Source organism: Lycorma delicatula, chromosome 3 (assembly GCF_047948215.1).
Source record: "Lycorma delicatula isolate Av1 chromosome 3, ASM4794821v1, whole genome shotgun sequence".
Classification (NCBI taxonomy): domain Eukaryota; kingdom Metazoa; phylum Arthropoda; class Insecta; order Hemiptera; family Fulgoridae; genus Lycorma; species Lycorma delicatula.
The window spans coordinates 161,088,633-161,109,410 of NC_134457.1; the positions used below are offsets into that span (position 1 = coordinate 161,088,633).

The 20,778-nt window shown below is 34.3% G+C and overlaps 1 protein-coding gene across 3 annotated transcripts in view; it reads right to left on the bottom strand.

Annotated features, from left to right (window-relative positions):
• Positions 1–16,967, bottom strand: part of LOC142322157 (focadhesin) — a 93,416-nt gene extending 76,449 nt beyond the window's left edge. For 2 of the 3 annotated variants that reach the window (XM_075360904.1, XM_075360906.1), the window contains exons 1-4: positions 16,762–16,967; positions 5,830–5,943; positions 1,747–1,809; positions 331–500 (exon numbers count right to left, since the gene is read on the bottom strand). In XM_075360904.1, the coding sequence (XP_075217019.1) occupies positions 331–500; positions 1,747–1,809; positions 5,830–5,880 (284 nt within the window). In that variant the 5' untranslated portion in view covers positions 5,881–5,943; positions 16,762–16,967. Of the gene's footprint in view, positions 1–330; positions 501–1,746; positions 1,810–5,829; positions 5,944–16,545; positions 16,739–16,761 lie in introns of those variants that run through there. The other variant, XM_075360905.1, reaches the window with a different exon arrangement.
• Between the last annotated feature and the right edge of the window lie 3,811 nt (positions 16,968–20,778).

Consider the following 20,778-nt stretch of genomic DNA (forward strand, 5'->3'; position numbering starts at 1 on the left):
AATGTTTTGATGCTTGTTTAAAATAGTGAAAATACCTATTGACTATCATTATATTTTACAGATGTTTAAGTTTAAATGCTTGTTGACTATGTAGAGTATATGTTACTATGAATGTATTTACTTTCTGTCATATAAAAAATAATAACTGAAAAGAAGAATGTTAATTTAATCATTTTTTTTCAATTCCATTTTTATTTTGATAAAAATAAATACACACAAAAAAGAATTTTTCAGTCTGTAACGCTGTCACAGAAATAATCAAAACTGTACTGACCTTCAAACAAGCTAATCAATTTATTTATCTAACTGCAATAAATAACCTCTACTTACCTTACACAAATACTCTGTAGTATTATGAAGGCACACTTTAAAGGAACTGAGTTAGACTGCACCAATGAAACAAGTCCCTGACAAGCTGTTAAACTTAAAACAGGATCCTCACTACTACATAATATTTTAAGCTCATCAATTTCTTTTAAGTCCTTCATCATAAATAGATCCTAAAACAATTTAGAAGTAACAATGATAATAAAATAATATAGCATAATATCATCTAAAAGACTATGATGAATTAATGAATAAATTACAATTTTAACTTTTAAAAAGTATCAAATTCTTCAAAAAATTGCATTAAATTAAAAAAATTTATTTTTTTAACTACTCTTCCACAAAATTTGCAGTTTTAGAAGTCAGTCCAAATTAAAAAAAAGGTATAAATCTATAGCTATTTTATAGCTTATAGCTATCTATGATTTGGTTATAACAATCAGTTCTACCAGACTTTAAAATGAAAAACATTATTTTTTAATGAAGGTTTACTAATTTAAGTAGTACATTTTATTTAATTTTATATTTACAAAGCAACAATGCCTATATGAAAACAAATTGTTTATAAGAAATGCTAACTCAAGCTCTCTGTAATGCTAGAATAAATTTCTCTCCCTATATTTCCAACTAATTTTCATAAACTCTGCACAAAAATAATTTGAATATTACGACACTACACTTTAAATCATTATGTTATAACAACTTAATACTAAACAACACCAAAATAAAAAATATATATTCAATTATTTCTGCACACAATATACTTGTAATTTATGACATTATAACAAACCCTTTTGCTTAGTTTATTTGGAAAAACTTATAGTATAACAATGAGAAGAACATCCTTCCTTTAACAAAATAAAAAATAAAAAACAATCATCAAAATCAATCCATTAAGTTTACACACACTTAAAAAAAAATTCATTATGGATGAACAGAGTGTTCCTTTTTATTTTAGTCTGTAAGTAATTACCAATAAAATTTCACTCCAACATACACTACATAAATAGAAGGAATTACATACTGGAGGATGAAAAATAAGATGCATAAAATTTGTTGATATTATGGTTAGTGTAGCTGATGGCACATATGCATTTCAAAGATTAACAGTCCTGGAGAAAGGAATGAAAATAAACATATTTTCATTAACACTATTAGAGTTAAACAACATATAATTTAAAAATAATTTCTCTAACAAGTACGAAATGAGTTGTAACATTCATAAACACTATTAGAGTTAAACAACATATAATTTAAAAATAATTTCTCTAACAAGTACGAAATGAGTTGTAACATGAAAACGCAATATATTTAATAAATAAATGAAATCAAAACAAATTGTAATGATCAATGATCAAAAAATGTTTAAATAAATTATAGAAACAGTTCACTGTCAGTAAAAATAAAATTAGTACTTACTTCTACATTTATAGTCTTGCTTTCTAATTTCTCACGTAATGTATCCACAAGCTTTGAAACACTCTGGAAAAATAAAACAGTATTAAAAATCTTAAAATAGGTAGATGGGCAAAAAGTCATACAACCAATTTATTTTTAATTTGTTCACATTACACTGAACAAAATGAATGGATGAAAACATAAGATTAATCATCTTAAATAGAAAAAACATTAAATAATTTAAAGGAAAACATCAAATTTATTAGCAATCTTTATTTAATTTTTTTTATGGTATTTTTATAGTCTTAATCCAAGAAACATTTGACACAGCGTGAATGTGTATAATAAAAACATAATGTTATACAGAACTTTGGCTTTTATATGGGACAAAGATCACAACATTTAACTCAAAAAAACTGCATAATGTACTGTAGTTCAAAATACATTCATTACAGACTAAACATTTCTTTTAAATTTATTTTTGCATGAGACATGAATTTCAACAGTATATAAAGAATAAGTTTAATGCAATAAACTAAACAACAAATTGGAGTTAACAAAAAAATTAGCACAATAATATTAAATCCGCTTGATTGCTGTTCTAGACCTTACTGGATTATGCAATTTGGGTGATTAAAACAAATATTCTTTTTAGGTTCAAATGTTGGTGATAGATATACTAGTGGGTTCTTTAATAACCCTGACAACACAAAATACAATAGTAACATTTTTTCCTGCATTTAATTTTTTCAACAAAATATTTTATTTTTTAAACAGTAAATTTTTAAGAAGAATTTTTTTTATATTTTAGCTATTTTTAATTTGTACAATATTTATTATAATAATATGTGGTTTATTTTTCAATTTTCAACTCTACTTTCATTTGAAATAGTAAAACTATCTTAAAATAATCTTATTTCTGGTAAAAAACCTTCTTGCTCTATCTCTCTCTTTCTCTCTTCTCTCTCCTAGATTTATTTATTTATAATTTTGAACTTTAAAATTATCACAGTAATTTCTAATCATTTATTTCATTTTACCAAATCAACAACATTTATCATTTCTTAAGGTACTGTTATCTCTTTTAACTTTGCTTTGATTATATTTCTGGTTCCATTATGTAATCTTCCTATTTTCAAGAATTAGATACAAATTGATGGGTAATTTTCCATATAAAAAAGAAAAAAAAAAGATTTTTAACAGACTTCAAAAAAGGAGGTTACCTATTCAACCCGTATGTTTGTTCTTTTTATATTTGTTCCTACATTAACTTTTTTTTTATTAATTTTATTGAAATAAATCTTGTTGCAATCAACACAGCTACTATTTGCAATGGTACCATAATGTTGAAAAAAATTTATTTTTTTAATGCCTTGGCAGACATTTGCATCGGTGGCATTCCAACAAGCCCAGGCTTATTACTAAGAAATGTAAAAATGTTAGAGGGTAATAGACGACTCCCGTTCAAGCCCAACAGAGCTAGGAACGGGGGAATGGTGTGGCAACCGGAACATCACTATGCAGGTGTCTTCTCCTACGGGGTTGGGATGTCCAGTGGGTAGTGGCGACTGCACTGCCGAGAGCATGGATCCCATGCAGCCATGAGGTGTAGCAGCATCTTGACGATGGTTGAAGAAGTGATTGTCACACAGGACTCTGCGATGGAGCTGAGTAGGAGTAGGAGGTCTGTCCACCTCTCCCTTGTAGACCAGACCAGAGTCCATAATCTAACCTAAGTCTGGGGTATGAACTAATGTTGAGTTCAGTAAGATCACTAAGACTAAATTTTGTTGTTGCGAGCAACATTTTTTTTTTGGTGGTATGATTTGTTTAATTTGCCTCGAAATTTGAAACATTCACAGAATTGGCTCAATAATGGTAGAACTAGGTGTGGGTTTCGTGCTTCTGCAAACTCAGTTAGCTAGTCAGAGAGAAACAATGTAGGACATTCAAGATGTCTGGACGAGGCCTACAGCGAAGGCAAAAGCTGAGTTTAAAATCACCGATGTAAATGTCTACCGAGGCATTTACATTGGTGTCATCCCAACAAGGCCTGGCTTATTACTATGACATGTAAAAAGTTAGAGGGCGATAAACGACTCCCATTAAACCCCATCAGGGCTAGGAACATGGTGATGTGGTGTGATGACTGGAAGCATCACAAGTATTCCCCTACGAGATTGGGATGGCCTTTGGGTAGTCTCCTGATAAAGCCCATCAGGGCTAGGAACAGGTGAGGTGGTGATCGAAATCGTCACAAGATGGGTGTTGTCCCCCTATGATGGTTGGAATGTCTGGTGGGTAGTGGTTTGCACTACAATCAATAACTTATAGTTTGCTATTGTAGCATGGTGATGCTACAATACGATCCCACTTTCAATACGATTTAATTTCAGTACAAGTGGGCACATATATTATTAGGTGATAATAGAGTTAGGCACAGGGTCTTTGTGCTTCGATGAGTTTGGTTGAGTAGTTGCAGATGGCTACGTGGTAGTGCTAACAGGTATTCAATGCCTTCAGAGAAGGCTGTGATAGGGTGGTATTTACTGATGTGAATGTCTTCTGAGGCATTCACATCAGTGGTATCTCACAGAGGCTGACTGATGACTGAAATGTAATCAGTTGGAGGGCAAGAAGATGACCTCTGATTAAGCCAGTAACGACTAGGAACAGACGGGGTGGTGTGGCAACCGGACATGTCATAAGGCAGATGTTCTTCTCCCTGGGGGGGGGGGGGAGGGAATTAATAAGTCCAGTGGATAGGTAAGGCAGTGAGAATCCTTCTATAAGTATACATCACTTTAGATTGTTATATGGTCTTCTGTATGGCATGTAATGTGAGTTTCTGCACAAGATATGTAGCACCATTAATAAAATCATTAAAAAAATCAAGATATTTTGCCTTAAACCTTACAGATCCAATATACATTATATATAATACACAGCATTGGCAAGGACAGTAGGAATTCTATAAATGTGCATCACAGTATGTGGTCTTGATGTCAGTATAATTTTTTTTCCATTTATTTTTTCAAGCAAATTTTTTAATGGCAAACCAAACCAAATTTTTTAAAAAATTACCTTTAATATTTTACTTCAAAACATTTCAATCGGCTTTGCTTCCACCTTCAGTAACTGATGTTATCATGGTGCTATCTAATATTGCTAGTGATGCTACAGCTTAGTTAATTACTATGAAAAAAAACCTCAGTAGCACAATGAGATGACACTGGGATACCAGCAACAGTTACTGAAGATGGTTGCAAAGATAACTGAAAACATTAGAAAGTAAATTATTAAGTGTTTTATTATAAAACTTTGATTTTATTTGTCATTAAAAAACTTCACAATTTTAATATTATTGTATGTTACTTAATTCAATAATTTATTTAAATTAGTATTTCTTAAATTACATTTCAAAGATTCATTATTAATTAAATAGAAAAATTTCATATTACTGAAAATAATCAAAGACACTTAGATTTGGTGTGACCCAGGCCTGTGGGGAGAAGAAAGCTACTAGGCTTCTTATAAGGAACAGATCATGTCTAACCACATTATTTTTTTGGGGGGGGTTGTGCTTAGCTTTTTAACAATTTTGTACTTATCACAATACCTCATTGTTCAGAATCATGACAAAAAATTAATGAGGGTAATGAATTAAATAAACGTAAAAGTTAGATGTTATAGATGTTTCAAAATAATAAGCAAAAATGAATGATTTTGATAAATGACCATAGGAGTTACAGTTGATAAAAATAGCCTAATCCAGTAAAATATTTACTTTAATTTTATTTGTTTGAATAGAGAAATAACTGAAACATACAATAACTTGATGTAATACAAACAGGTACAAATTTAAATAACTGTGTTGTCGCTGAAATTATACAAAGATACAACAAATGTATCACTTTTATCAAGGGAGATTAAAGCATCATTTAACCATCATTTTTATTAGAACTCAATAAAATACTGCAGGCATATATTTTAAATGAAATTTAAGATTCATGCAGATTATATAAAAAGACATCAAGTTAAAAATATGTAAATTTTTTAAAATTAATATCTGAAAATTATCACAAATTTCCATAAAGTACTTACATTAAATATTTTTACATTATTTTTATCATCGGATTTGTTAGCGTCTGCCATCTCTTCAAATAATGAAATAATACTTTAGTAACAACAGCAGAACACAATGGTTAACACATATACCTAGACAAAAAAGTATTGTTAAATTAATAAGAATCATCATTATATCATATACTGTATAATATCATTATGCAGTGTTCAATTTAAAAGAGGCCCCATCAATTAGTTGCAGGTTCTCAGAACCCCAGGTCCTGACTATTATTATATCCTTTTCTTTTTTCTGTTTAGCCTCTGCAAATTACTGTTCAGGTATTACTTTAGAGGAGGAATGAGGATGGTATGAGTGAAAATGAAGTGTAGTCTTGTACAGCCTCAGTTCAACCATTCCTGAGATGTGTGGTTAATTGAAACCCAACCACTAAAGAACACCGGTATCCACGATCTAGTATTCAAATCTGTATAAAAGTACCTGCCTTTATTACAACTTGAATGCTGGAACTCTCGACTTCCAAATCAGCTGATTTGGGAAGTGCCCACTAGACCAACCTGGTGGGTTTGACTATTAATATATCCACCAAGATAAAACCACACTTCATCTATGAAAACCACTTGACTTAAAATGACAATGTTGGCTTTAATTAAGTTCTTGAACCATTGACAGTATGAAATAGTAAACCCTTTTAACATAATCAGCATTATTTACCTAATGGAAATATCTGCATTCAATAAAGATAACATTTCAGCATTCTCCTCATTGTAGTGTGGGTTGCTGCAACATGCACATTCTTCAACAATTAACAGCTTTTTAAACAAACACCCCTGATTATGCAACCTTGTTCAAAAGCCAATGCTTGACACAGACTGGCAATATTCAAATCTACAGAAAATAAACAGTCCTCCCTACTTCAGTTCCAATCATGCCAACATTCTTACATACCCATTTCACATCAATATATGCATTTAAAAAAAATAAATATGCATTTAGTATAAACTACTGTGTGATGAGGCCTCTTTTAAGTTGAACTCTCAAATAAAACAAAAAAAAACAGACGTCAAAGACGCATAGTTAGAAAAAATATATAAAAGTAACATGAATAATAGAAATATTACTCCTTGTTACCCAAATTTAATGCAATGAATAGTGTTTGTTAAGGTGAAAAATCTGACAAGATTAATGTGATTACTAACCATAATTTTATTACATGCACATTATTTTCATCTACTATATACACAAACAGAATGTAGCAGTAGATGTCATTCAACACATTAATGTATTAATATTCACAGTGGCTTACCAACAAAGAATTTTACCTCGACATCTCACAACATTATCCTTCTTAACACTGTTATAATCATCAAAGACATTTCTTTATTAGCGTATGGCTAAATAAATAAAGGACATTATTACTGTATCTATGTACAAAGATAACTACCTGAGAGGTCTAAAAAGTTCTATATTAGCAGTTAAAAAAAAATTTACTTGATGGATCATAACTATGTAAATTTAAATGCACCACATTTCTCATTTAAATGTAACACTGTAAATTGTGAGGATGTTATCCCTATTTATTAATGAAAACAAGGATACTTCTATGAAAATTCATTAATAATAATTAAAGAGACAAATGGCAATAACAGAAAAACTATTTAATACAATAAACTGAAACTAACCGACATTCAAGATGGCACCCATAACACAGAAAATATCAGCTGTTCAAAAGAAACTTCATTATTATCCAACTTGTTTATTTTAAAATTCTGGTGTTTCTTGAAATGTTCACAGTAGAAGAATACCATGCTGTGATAAGATTTTTATTCTCCAAAAGTGTAAAACCAAAATCAACTAGCAAATATAAAACTCATGGTAAAATGTGTACTAACGATGCAAATTTGTATTACTGGTTTGAACAGATTGATTGAGCAAAATGTATGTCAATTTTATTGTAGCAGAAGGAAATATATAGTGATATTTTGCAAAATTGCAATATTGATTTTATTTACAAGGGCACATGCATAAAAATTGGGGAAATTGCTGAAATGTATACGCTAGTAGACTGTCCACTCAATTATACATGATAAGCCAAATTACTTCAAAACATGTTCAAGTTGTGTTTCAACACAGCTGAATTAAATATAAATAACAAACACCCAAATTTACATTTGTATAGAACTAAAACAACAGTTTTTAGCAAAGGTGTGTTTTTTAAATTGTATAATTAACATGTGATGAAACTTGGATTCATCATTAGTGTGGAATGGAAACATCCAATTTTTCTCCAACTAGAAAAAAATTCAAAACCAACACTCAGCTAAGGTGATGCTAACAGTGTTGTGCGACTATAAAACCACAATTTATTGTGATTATTTGGAAGAACAATCAACAGTAAATACTATTTTGAAATGCTAGAAAATAAAATGAAACCCACAATAAGGAGGAAACATTCTGGTTCTATTCCAAAAAGCATAATTCTTCTGCATGATAATCCTGCTCCATACCACTCAAAAGACACAAGAAGATATTCAAAACTTAGGCTGGGAGGTGTTGCCACATCCATCTTATAGCTTCGATCTCACACCTCACATTTATTTTTTTTGCTATTCTCAAAATGTTTTTACATGCACAAAATTCAGCAACAATAAGCAAATAAAGAATGTGATACAAGAATGACTCACACACCAAGTGAACAATTCTTCACTACAGGAATAAGAAAGCACACAGAAAGATGGGACAAGGGCTTAAATGTAGTCTGGGATTATATAAAAAAAGAAGCATTAGTTTCATTATTACTGAATAAATAATCACTTTTCCAGATATTAGTCTCCTTAATTATTCAATCCAATCAACCCAAGTACAGAATCAAGAAAATAAAATAAAATAGGATGACAACTACCTTATTCCATAATTCAAGCAAAAGTGGTTTCGCGAGTACCTCACATCATTAGTTGCTCTATAATTTTTCAAATCTTTCATTGCAAAATACACATTAAAATTGTACATTGCACATTAAAATTACAATTGAGATTTAAAATTGTTAAAAGATCCTTTTCCAGTTAAATCAAAACAAAAGTAAAACTAATTTTTTTTTTTCAATTATTTGTTATTCAAAATTTTAAAATGTAAATAAAAATTAAAAATTTCTTACATACAAAATATGAAGTCATCAATAAAAAATTTAATTAAAATCAAAAAAATTAATAATAAAACTAATACATGGATGGAATCCATGTAGACTAGGTAGCCAAAGTTATGTACTGTACAGAGTTGAAATATTATGAATTATCAATGTCTAAAAAAAGTGCTGATATTTACAGCAGCTTTTACGATTGTCATCCTCATACTCTGTATGTAGGTTAATAAAATTAAATTTACTTTTACATTTATAAATGTAAAATCTTTCTAAAACATCAAAGAACCTATTATTTGTTTAAACTATTATTTGTTTAACCTATTATTGTATTTCTTAATTTCCAGTGCTTTGTATCAAAAAATAAATTTGTATCAATATCGGATATATTAAATGTGTATTATTAATAAAATGATCATAAACATTAGAGAACCCCAATTTGCTACTTCTAAAATATCTAAAGTGTTCATCAAATCTAGATTTAAAGGATCTATTATAAAAGTAGAAAATTGGGTTTCTCTAATGTTTCTGATCATCTAATTAATAATACACATTCAATATCTGATATTCATACAAATTTAGAAGTACTGGAGATTAAGAAATACAATATTAATACAAATATGGTTTTTTGACATTTTAGAAAGATTTTACATTTATAAATATAAAAGTAAATTTAATTTGATCAATCTACATACAAATTTAATTGGTAAAGAATCTTTTAACAATTTTAATTTTAATGTCAATTTTCAACGTACAATTTTAATTGTAATGTGTAATTTGCAACTAAAGATCTGAAAAATTATAGAGCAACTGATAATGTGAAGTACTCACGAAAGTGCTCTTGCTTAGATTATGAAATAAGGAAGGTGTGTCATTCCATTTTATATCATTAATTCTGTACTTGGGTTTATTGGATTAATATAATTTGTATAATGTAGAAGAATATGATTCCCCAACAGATCGATTTAAAAAAAATATATATATGTATATACTTGGTTTTTTAAAGATCAGCAAAATTTTTCAAAAAGGAGTTTGCACCCTGTACATTTAGAATTACACATGAAGGGATTGTTGTAATGGTAACTGATCAAGGCTTGAGGATATTTAATGATTACTTTGAGAAGCAATGGAATGTATAGATAGATAAACTCAACAAAGCATGAACAAATGTATATAGAATGTTGACCTGTACACATTTCTAATAGAGGAAATAGACAAAGTAGTCAAGCTGTTACAAAAAAAAATTGGAGAACAAGCTGACTTTTCATTAAAGGTAATCTAAAATGATCAGATTTTTATCCTAAAGGAAACATAAGATAAGTAATGAGATTATAAAAAACCTAGGCAAGTTATTCACTGATTTTAAAAGGCGAATTACATCTTTAACAGAGGATGATGGCTAAATTTGGGATACCCTATAAATTTATCAATCACGTTAACAAAAGTGAGCTGTTTGGGGAAAGAACCATTGTGAAAGTATTAGGTGAGTATTCCTCTAAGTTTGAAACTAAATCAGGAGCAAGATGGAGATAATTTTTAATTTAATTATCTTGAAGAGGAAAGTAAGAGGGGTGCTGACTGGAGGGGGTTGAACTGTGGATCAATAAAAAAATGAACATATTGGCTTATGCAATCAAAGTGGCTGTGATTATTCAACAATCTGAAAAAGCTTGGCGGGAGCATTTTTGGGAAGGCTAAGTTATAGGAACTGAAAGAGTACTTTGAAAAACAAAACATATGCTAGTTTAAGAAATTATTTCTTACAACTTTCAACTTGTCTGGCATATTAACATATAAGGGCAAATCAGAAATTATATACTTTTCATTCTACAATTTATTTACACAAAGATAGGGATTCAACATGTACAGTAGCAAACAAATTAATCTGAATAAAGAGAATTTCTGTTCTGCTGTGGGGAATTTTCATTCTGTGGCAGACTGCTTTTAGTGTTTCAGGTTATGTTGTTAGTTTCATATACAAACAGAATTGGTGGGTTTTTTGCTTTTATAATTCACTGTCCATTAGTTTTTGGTGACCTTCTGAGTTTCATTACAAATTAATACAATGGATATATCCCCACGAAAGCAGTAAAAAATTGTTGCTATGTCCCAACACACACAAATGACTCAAAGTCAGATTCCCATTGAGTGTAGTGTGGGTTAGGTACTGTAAATGCGGTCGGAGGTCTTTCCCCAGACCAGTACGGCTTCGTTCGGGGAAGATCGACCGTTGACGCCGTCCGACGGGTGCAAGAGTGGGCCACAGTCCAGTCGGCAGGCACGTGGCGACGAAGGAAGATACCATTGATCATTCTCCTAGACATCAGGAATGCATTTAACAGCGTGCCATGGGGAGTGATCATGGGAATACTCCGGGAGAGAGGGATCAGCGGCTACTTGCTCGCCGTAATAAATGACTACCTGCATGAGAGATCTCTGCAGGTACGCACAGAGGAAGGAGAAGTTGACTTCAACATGTTTAGAGGCGTTCCGCAGGGGTCGGTACTTGGGCCTCTTCTTTGGAACATCGCGTACGACGGCCTTCTGCGGGAAGAACTCCCGGAAGGATGCCAGTCGGTCGCGTACGCAGATGACGTTGTCGGGATGGACGGAGGAGTAGGTAGAAGATAAGGCAAACTTGGCGGTGGCAGTCATCAGCAGATGGCTGGGGGAGAGAGGACTACGAGGCACCGCACAAGACGGCGGCTGTCCCGATCACCGGCAGAAGAAGACTGAGGGGAATGTTCTTCATACGTGTGGACGACATACGGGTCCACACGTCCGGTTTTGCTAAGTACCTGGGCGTGTGGATTGACAAGAATGGGCTGTCTAACACCCACCTCAGAGAGAGGTCACGAAGAGGGCCGAGCAGATACAAGACGCTCTACAAAAACTAATGGGCAACAAGAGCGGACCACAGGCGAGCAAGCGACGGCTGATCCTTTCAGTGGTTTCCTCCGTCTTGCTGTACGCGGTCCCGGCCTGGAAGGACGCACTTTCGAGAAAGAAGAACGTACGGATGCTAGCCTCCCTTACCAGAAGAGCGGCGATACGCATAACATCGGCGTATCGCACCGTATCTGGATGCGCAGTGGCAGTCATTGCAGGGGTGTCTCCCATCGAGCTGCGGGCCACGCAGCTGGTCTCTACACACGAAGGAACGCCGAAGGCGGAAGACGGGAGGCAGCTGATGGTCAACTGGCAGGAGATGTGGAGAACGGCTACGGCTGGGGCATGGACCAGGAGACTGATCCCGGACTTGGGACCGTGGGTCAGGCGGAGGCACGCGGAGGTAGATTACTTCCTCACGCAGTTCCTGTCTGGACACGGGAAGTTCGGGGTCTACCTAGATCGGTTCAAGAGAAGACGGACACCGAGGTGCTTCTACTGCGGCCAGGATGACACGCCGGAGCACACCTTTTACGAGTGCGAAAGGTGGGCTGTGGTCCGGCGTAGGCATGGCCTCACTCCAGAAACAACTGTAGCTCACATGCTGAAAGGGAAGATAATGGAAGGCGGTACAGAGCATGGTGGCTAGCATCCTGAAGACGAAGGAGGTACATGGAAGAGAGTGGGGAGAAGACTTCTAGGCGCGGGTAAGCAGCAATGTCCCTAGCAAGTATACTGTGTGTTTCTTCTATTATATATTTTATTTTTTGTGTTGTATTGTATTGTGAATTCATTGTCTCCATTGTCACTGTGGTTGGTACTCTGCGGCCGGCTCGAGATGACAAGCACGATCGCTTCGACCGTATGCAGAAGGGCCACGGCTAGAGGTGACATCGCCGAAGAGACAACATGAAGTGTGGGTTTCATTTATTATGTATTTTCCTTGTATTGTATGATTGTGGTATTATTTTATTTTATTGATTGTGTTTCCGTTCCTGCTAACGGCTGCGAGGGCACTCACAGCGAACGTGCCCGCGGATTGCGGAAGGAGGAATAAGTTCAGACGCCAACGTGATGGGCTGCAACTGAAGGGAGGGTTCTTCGCATTGTCCTGATTGTGTTTTATTTTATCTTATTTTATTTCATTTTATTGAGTTGTTCTGTGTTTTGCTGCTGGTTGAGGAGTGCAATCGCAGCCCACGTGATAGTGGTGGCTGACTGCGACAAGAGCTGCCGCAGCAGCGGGAAGTTACTATGTTAATGAATTTTATTTTATTGTAGTGTGTATTTCATTTCTTTTGTTTATGTTTTTGTGTTTATATTGCTGGCGGGATGGCATACACGATCACTGCGACCGTGTGTAGGAAGGCCACGACCGGCGGTGACGAAGCCGAAGAATGAAACGGATGGGAAGAATAGACTTTTATTAATTATGTATTCTGTATGGGTGTGTTACTTGGCTTAACTGCGTTTTCCTGATGGCGGCTAAGTGTGAGTGGTGTGAGTGGGAGTGAGTGTGTTTTATTACTTGTGTTGTGTCCTGCGGATGGGTGAAAAAAAAAAAAAAATACAGGGGGCGAATCGTGGTCGCCGTGCAGGGCCAGGGAGGCAGCCTGGATGCAGAGGACGCTTTGGCTCCTTCATATGCAAGAATGAAGGTCAGTTGGGGTGCTCCGATGATGCATTTGGGACCCTCAGGTGTGAGAGGGGGGACGCGGCGGTTTGCCGGCTTCGCGCAAGGCGTAGCCGGCAACCTAGCGAAGGGACGGGAAGGGTAGCCTCTCAGTGGAGGGATGTAGTGGTCGTCCAGAAGGGAGGGCTGCTGCATCTTGATGAAACTCTTGATGAGACGACCCCGATGGGACGCCAAAGAAAAGGCAAGACAGGGGGCAGTCGACTGCTACGACACTCCGACATTCCTGCGCATAGCCTAACGGCGGAGGCCGGGGACGTTGGGGGTGTTTAACAAAAAAAAAAAAAAAAAAAAAAAAAAGAAAAAAAAAGTTACTGTAAATGAAATCGTGAAAAGGTTTAGGGAAACAGGTTCCATCTCACCAAAGAGAAAAGGAAAATGTGGAAGGAAAAAGTAAACCAGCCTACACAGGATCGATTACTAATAAGTAAAAGCAAAATCAATCCATGATTGTCAGCTGTTCACCTTAATAGGGACTTGAGAGCCAGTTTCTGATATGACAGTTCGTAGAAGATTATTGCAGTAAGGATTGCTCGGAAACCTAAAAAGAAGCAGTTACTAACATAGGTTATGAAGACAATAAGACTTTAATGGGCAAAGGAACATAAAGAATGGACTATTGACATGTGGAAAAAAGTTATTTTTTCAGACGAAACTCATCTCTTTGTCCAAGGGGAGAAAGTAGCCTACATTCATAAATCAGCAGATGAGAAAACTACTACACCAGCACACCTCACAAGCTCCAACACACTCAGAGCCAAAAAGATATTTTGGGGATGTTTTACATATGAAGGGCCAGGTGTACTTATGCCTGTGGATGGGATAATGAAATCCGACAACTACATTAACATATGCCATAGAAAAATCGTCCCACTTCTGCAGAAGCCAGATTTTATTTTCCAACAAGAGCTTGCACCATGTCACATATCAAAGAAAGCAAGTTTTTCAAAAACCAAAAAAAATTGAGTGCTCTTGTGGCCAGGGAATTTCCCCAACCTGAATCCCATTGAAAATTTATGGGCCATACTAAAAGGAAAAGAGAAAATGAATTGTAGCACAAAAACTGACCTTATTAGTTCAGTGATACAGGTTTTGTTTCGAATGAAGAAATCAAAAACCATTGTTCTACCTTAGTGGAATAAATGCCAACAAGGATTAATGAGATAATCAAACACAAAGGAGGACATATAAATTATTATTAAATTTGAGTAAGTTTGACAATCAAGATTTTTTCTTTTAAAAATACTGTGTTCGGATTAATTTGTTCACTACTGTACATTATTTTTCTACACAGCCATCTCCCTTGTCAATACACTTGATACAGCAATCCAAAGTTTGCATACTCCTTCCAAGAAGGTAGTTTGTAAAGCCACTTTTGCACTGCTTCATGCATGTCTAAGTCTGCAAAAAATTGATGACCTCGCAAAGCATCCTTGTGCGCCCAAACAGAAAGTGAAGGGAACAAGATCTGAGCTATAGGGAGTGTTCTATTAAAACTCAAGTTGATGGTTTCGAACATGTGGCGAGCCATAAGCGGCTGGATACTGTCATACAACAACATGATTCTTCAGCTACCTCTTCATGCATCAGAAACGGCAGCCAGAAACTTCTGGCTGCTTTTAAACTTCTTGATCCACAAAGAATACTTTACATAATAAAGTACAGTCCCCATATCATGATAAAAGTGTACATGAATTTCAGCCCTTTCACAACATCCAACTGAAGAAATTGGATTACTTCTTCTTGAAGTAAACTGCTAGCGAAGTGGACATGTTTACACTGTAATAGCCAGAAGGCAAATAACACAATCGGGATAAAATTTCACACACTTGATTAAAGTAATGTTCTCTAACAATACAGTTAAACTTACTCTATTAAAGGGAGCAAATATATAAATACTGAGAAACAAAAGTAAAAGTCTGGTAGCTTTAAATAAAGTACAAAGGAAGATTTATAGTACAGTTTATGAAAATACTAAATGAAGAATGAGGGGCAAAAGGTTGAAAGAACGATATAAAATCACATTTAATGACAGAAGTCAAATCCAGAAGACTGAGATGCTTGGGGCACATAATTATCAGACAAGAGAATTCACAATTAAAAGAGTAGTGAAATGAATCTACAAAGACCAACAGGATGGCCTAGACTGAGACAAAGAGATCAAAGTTCTTAAAGATCTGAATAATTTAGGGATAATGGGTAATCACCTCTTGATAGAGGCGCTTGGGGAAGGCTGGTAAGGCTATAGAGTAAGTGATACAGATTTTAACCATTTCTATTTTTAAAAGGATAATTGTGTATTTTGTGAAAGCATTCTGATCAAGTATTTACAACAGTTTCTCAAGGAAATCCATCCAGCCAAATGCTCAGAAGGATTCCGTTTATTAACAGGATAACTTAGCTATGAATTCTTGACACGAGTTCTAAAAATATTACTATGTATTGACCATAATGAAATATTTATCTATTAAAAAAATCCTTGATAAGCTGTAGTTTATTTACCAACAGAATTAGTACCAAAACATTTCTATGTAATGACACAAAACACAGTTAATGTTGCAACATGTACTAAAGTTTTTCTAATGGTGAAAAAAATACTTAGAAATCACATAATAAACAACAGTACCAGTCTATAAAAAATAATTTATTCCATATTTAATTGATAAAAAACAGTATAATTTTATCATTTTACTATGTAACATTCACTTGAAAAATGTTTTATTGTTGAAGATTTTTTTTAACAGACTTTTCATAATTATAAGGACCCATAACAATGTAAAAAATTATTATTAGAAAAAAGATAAAGCTAATTAAATTTTAAAAATAAATTCTCAAAAATAACTAATTAATTAACCTCAAACTGATAGCTCGATCACCAACTTGTACACCGAAACAATCAGAACCAAACAAAATGAAACATCTTCAAAAGAACAGATCCTCATAGCCCCATTAAATACTTATTTTATTCTGATCAATAAATAATTAAATTTTACATAAATAAAGTCACGAATTACTTACGTTAAATGCCGCAAACATTTATTTTGTACTGCCTTTGAACGCTTACAATCGGATGCACAAAAAGAACGTATATCAGTATTCTATATTAATTTTTGCTTCTCACGAGTAGCGAATTAATGTGTTAAATAAGTGTTTAATTAGTCAACTCAAGCAACCACAATTAACCTAAAATATTTTACGAAAATGTATTATAAAAAAAATCAAGTTGCAACTTACATAATCGAACGGCTCAGAACTAAAAATAAACGTGTAAAATGAACGATAGTCAATCCTACATAAATAGACTACGGTAGCTTCTTCAACGATCTAAGTCAATGACTACTAGTGACTGTGGAAGGTTCTCTTCAACACAGCTCATGCTATACCTTGTACATCTTGTGTTTGTCTTCTAATGCGTTTCCAGCCACATGTGTTCCTCAACATGTGACGTAGAAATGGGAAGAATCGTGAAGGAGTCGTTCCTTCGATTCGATTCTTTATTCTGAACGAAAGAATCGAGAATCGGTTTGCAGGAGAAACCGATTCTTTTTACGATTCTTAACAATGAAATGGATTTTTTTTTGTCTTCAGTCATTTGACTGGTTTGATGCAGCTCTCCAAGATTCCCTATCTAGTGCTAGTCGTTTCATTTCAGTATACCCCCTACATCCTACATCCCTAACAATTTGTTTTACATATTCCAAACGTGGCCTGCCTACACAATTTTTTCCTTCTACCTGTCCTTCCAATATAAAAGCGACTATTCCAGGATGCCTTAGTATGTGGCCTATAAGTCTGTCTCTTCTTTAAACTATATCTTTCCAAATGCTTCTTTCTTCATCTATTTGCCGCATACCTCTTCATTTGTCACTTTATCCACCCATCTGATTTTTAACATTCTACTATAGCACCACATTTCAAAAGCTTCTAATCTTTTCTTCTCAGATACTCCGATTGTCCAAGCTTCACTTCCATATAAAGCGACACTCCAAACATATACTTTCAAAAAATTATTTCCTGACATTTAAATTAATTTTTGATGTGTCAAATTATATTTCTGACTGAAGGCTCGTTTCGCTGGTGCTATTCGGCATTTTATATCGCTCCTGCTTCGTCCATCTTTAGTAATTCTACTTCCCAAATAACAAAATTCTTCTACCTCCATAATCTTTTCTCTTCCTATTTTCACATTCATTGGTCCATCTTTGTTATTTCTAATACATTTCATTGTATTTGTTTATTTTCATGCGATAGTTCTTGCGTAGGACTTCATCTATGCCATTCATTATTTCTTCTAAATCCTTTTTACTCTCGGCTAGAATTACTATATCATCAGCAAATCGTAGTATCTTTATCTTTTCACCTTGTACTGTTACTCCGAATCTAAATTGTTCTTTAACATCATTAACTGCTAGTTCCATGTAAAGATTAAAAAGTAACTGGGATAGGAATCATCCTTGTCGGACTCCCTTTCTTATTACGGCTTCTTTCTTATGTTCTTCAATTATTACTGTTGCTGTTTGGTTCCTGTACATGTTAGCAATTGTTCTTCTATCTCTGTATTTGAGCCCTAATTTTTTTTAAATGCTGAACATTTTATTCCAGTCTACGTTATCGAATGCCTTTTCTAGGTCTATAAACGCCAAGTATGTTGGTTTGTTTTTCTTTAATCTTTCTTCTACTATTAATCTGAGGCCTAAAATTGCTTACCTTGTCCCTATACTTTTCCTGAAACCAAATTGGTCTTCTCCTAATACTTCTTCCACTCTCCTCTCAATTCTTCTATATAGAATTCTAGTTAAGATTTTTGATGCATGACTAGTTAAACTAATTGTTCTGTGTTCTTCACATTTATCTGCCCCTGCTTTCTTTGATATCATGACTATAACACTTTTTTTGAAGTCTGACGGAACTTCCCCTTTTTCATAAATATTACACACCAGCTTGTATAATCTATCAATCGCTTACTCACCTGCACTGCGCAGTAATTCTACATGTATTCCGCCTATTCCACGAGCCTTTCTGCCATTTAAATCTTTTAATGCTCTCTTAAATTCAGATCTCAGTATTGTTTCTCCCATTTCATCCTCCTCAACTTCCTCTATAACACCATTTTCTAATTCATTTCCTCCGTATAACGTTTCAATATATTCCACCCATCTATCGACTTTACCTTTCGTATTACATATTGGTGTACCATCTTTGTTTAACACATTATTAGATTTTAATTTATGTACCTCAAAATTTTCCTTAACTTTCCTGTATGCTCCGTCTATTTTACCATATGTTCATTTCTCTTTCCACTTCTGAACACTTTTCTTTAATCCACTCTTCTTTCACTAGTTTGCACTTCCTGTTTATAGCATTTCTTAATTGCCGATAGTTCTTTTTACTTTCTTCATCACTAGCATTCTTATATTTTCTACGTTCATCCATCAGCTGCAATATATCGTCTGAAACCCAAGGTTTTCTACCAGTTCTCTTTGTTTCGCCTAAGTTCGCTTCTGCTGATTTAAGAATTTCCTTTTTAACATTCTCCCATTCTTCTTCTACATTTTCTACCTTATCTTTTTTACTCAGATCTCTTGCGATGTCCTCCTCAAAAATCTTCTTTACCACCTCTTCCTCAAGCTTTTCTAAATTCCACCGATTCATCTGACACCTTTTCTTCAGGTTTTTAAATCCCAATTTACATTTCATTATCACTAAATTATGGTCGCTATCAATGTCTGCTCCAGGGTAAGTTTTGCAGTCAACGAGTTGATTCCTAAATCTTTGCTTAACCATGATATAATCTATTTGATACCTTGCAGCATCGCCTGGCTTTTTCCAAGTGTATATTCTTCTATTATGATTTTTAAATTGGGTGTTGGCAATTACTAAATTATACTTTGTGCAAAACTCTATAAGTCTGTCCCCTCTTTCATTCCTTTTGCCCAGCCCGTATTCACCTACTATATTTCCTTCCTTGCCCTTTCCAATGCTTGCATTCCAATCTCCAACTATTATTAAATTTTCATCTCCTTTTACGTGTTTAATTGCTTCATCAATCTCTTCATATACACACTCTACCTCATCATCATCATGGGCGCTTGTAGGCATATAGACGTTATCAATCGTTGTCGGTTTAGGTTTTGATTTTATCTGATTCTATTGCTATGCGTTTTGAAATATTCTACTCTCTTCCCTATTATTTGCCTGCCCATTATTTGAAGCTGAGTTTATTATTCTAAAATCATCTGACCAAAAGTTGCCTTCCTCTTCCCACCCAACCTCACTAATTCCTACTACATCCACATTATCCTATCCATTTCTCTTTTTAAATTTTCCAGCCTACCAACCTTTTTTAAACTTCTAACATTCCACGCTCCGACTCGTAGAATGTTATTTTTTTATTTTCTGGTGACCCCCTCCTTAGTAGTCCCCACCCGGAGATCCGAACGGGGGACTAGTTTACCTCCAGAATATTTTACCAAGTAAGGCGCCTCCATCATTGCTATATGAAAATGCAGAGAGCCACATTTTCTTGGAAAAAAAAACAGCTGTAGTTTTCCATTGCTTTCAGCTGCGCAGTACTCAGAGGACTGAGTGATGTTGATATGGCCATTTAAGTCGTCCTGACTCACCCCCCCTAACAACTACTGAAAGAGCTGCTGCCCTCTTTCAGGAATCATTCCTTAGTCTGGCTCTCAACAGATACCTCTCAGATATGGTTGCACCTTCGGTCCAGCTACTCTGTATCACTGAGTACTCAAGCCCCAACCAACGGCAAGGTCTCATGATTCATAGAGGAGGGTCTCATGAAATGGATAAGCGACGGGAAATCAAATCAATTACGATTCAATTCGATTCGATTCATAGCAATCTTTCTTATGCATAGCTTGTAGTGGGGGATCCTCCAACCATACAAAATTCTAGCCTGCGTTATTTTATTTATTGTTCTCCACACGTGACGCATAACTTATTACATCACCATCACTAATGTGTATTGACATTAGGAAAATTTATTACTTCTGATTATAAAATGTTTTCATTAACTGTGTTATTTAACCGCGTTAATCTTAAACAATTAAATGTTATCTTAAACTCCATAAAACAATTTTTATTTATCAACTTCAGCGAATGAGAGCCAAATATTTTTTTTTTTCAACTCATTAAAAGTATTTATATCTTTTTTTACTTGTTAACCTTCGGAAGAACCGTCAGGAATTACTTCAGAAGGTGAATAAGGGTGATATAATGAGTGTAAATGAA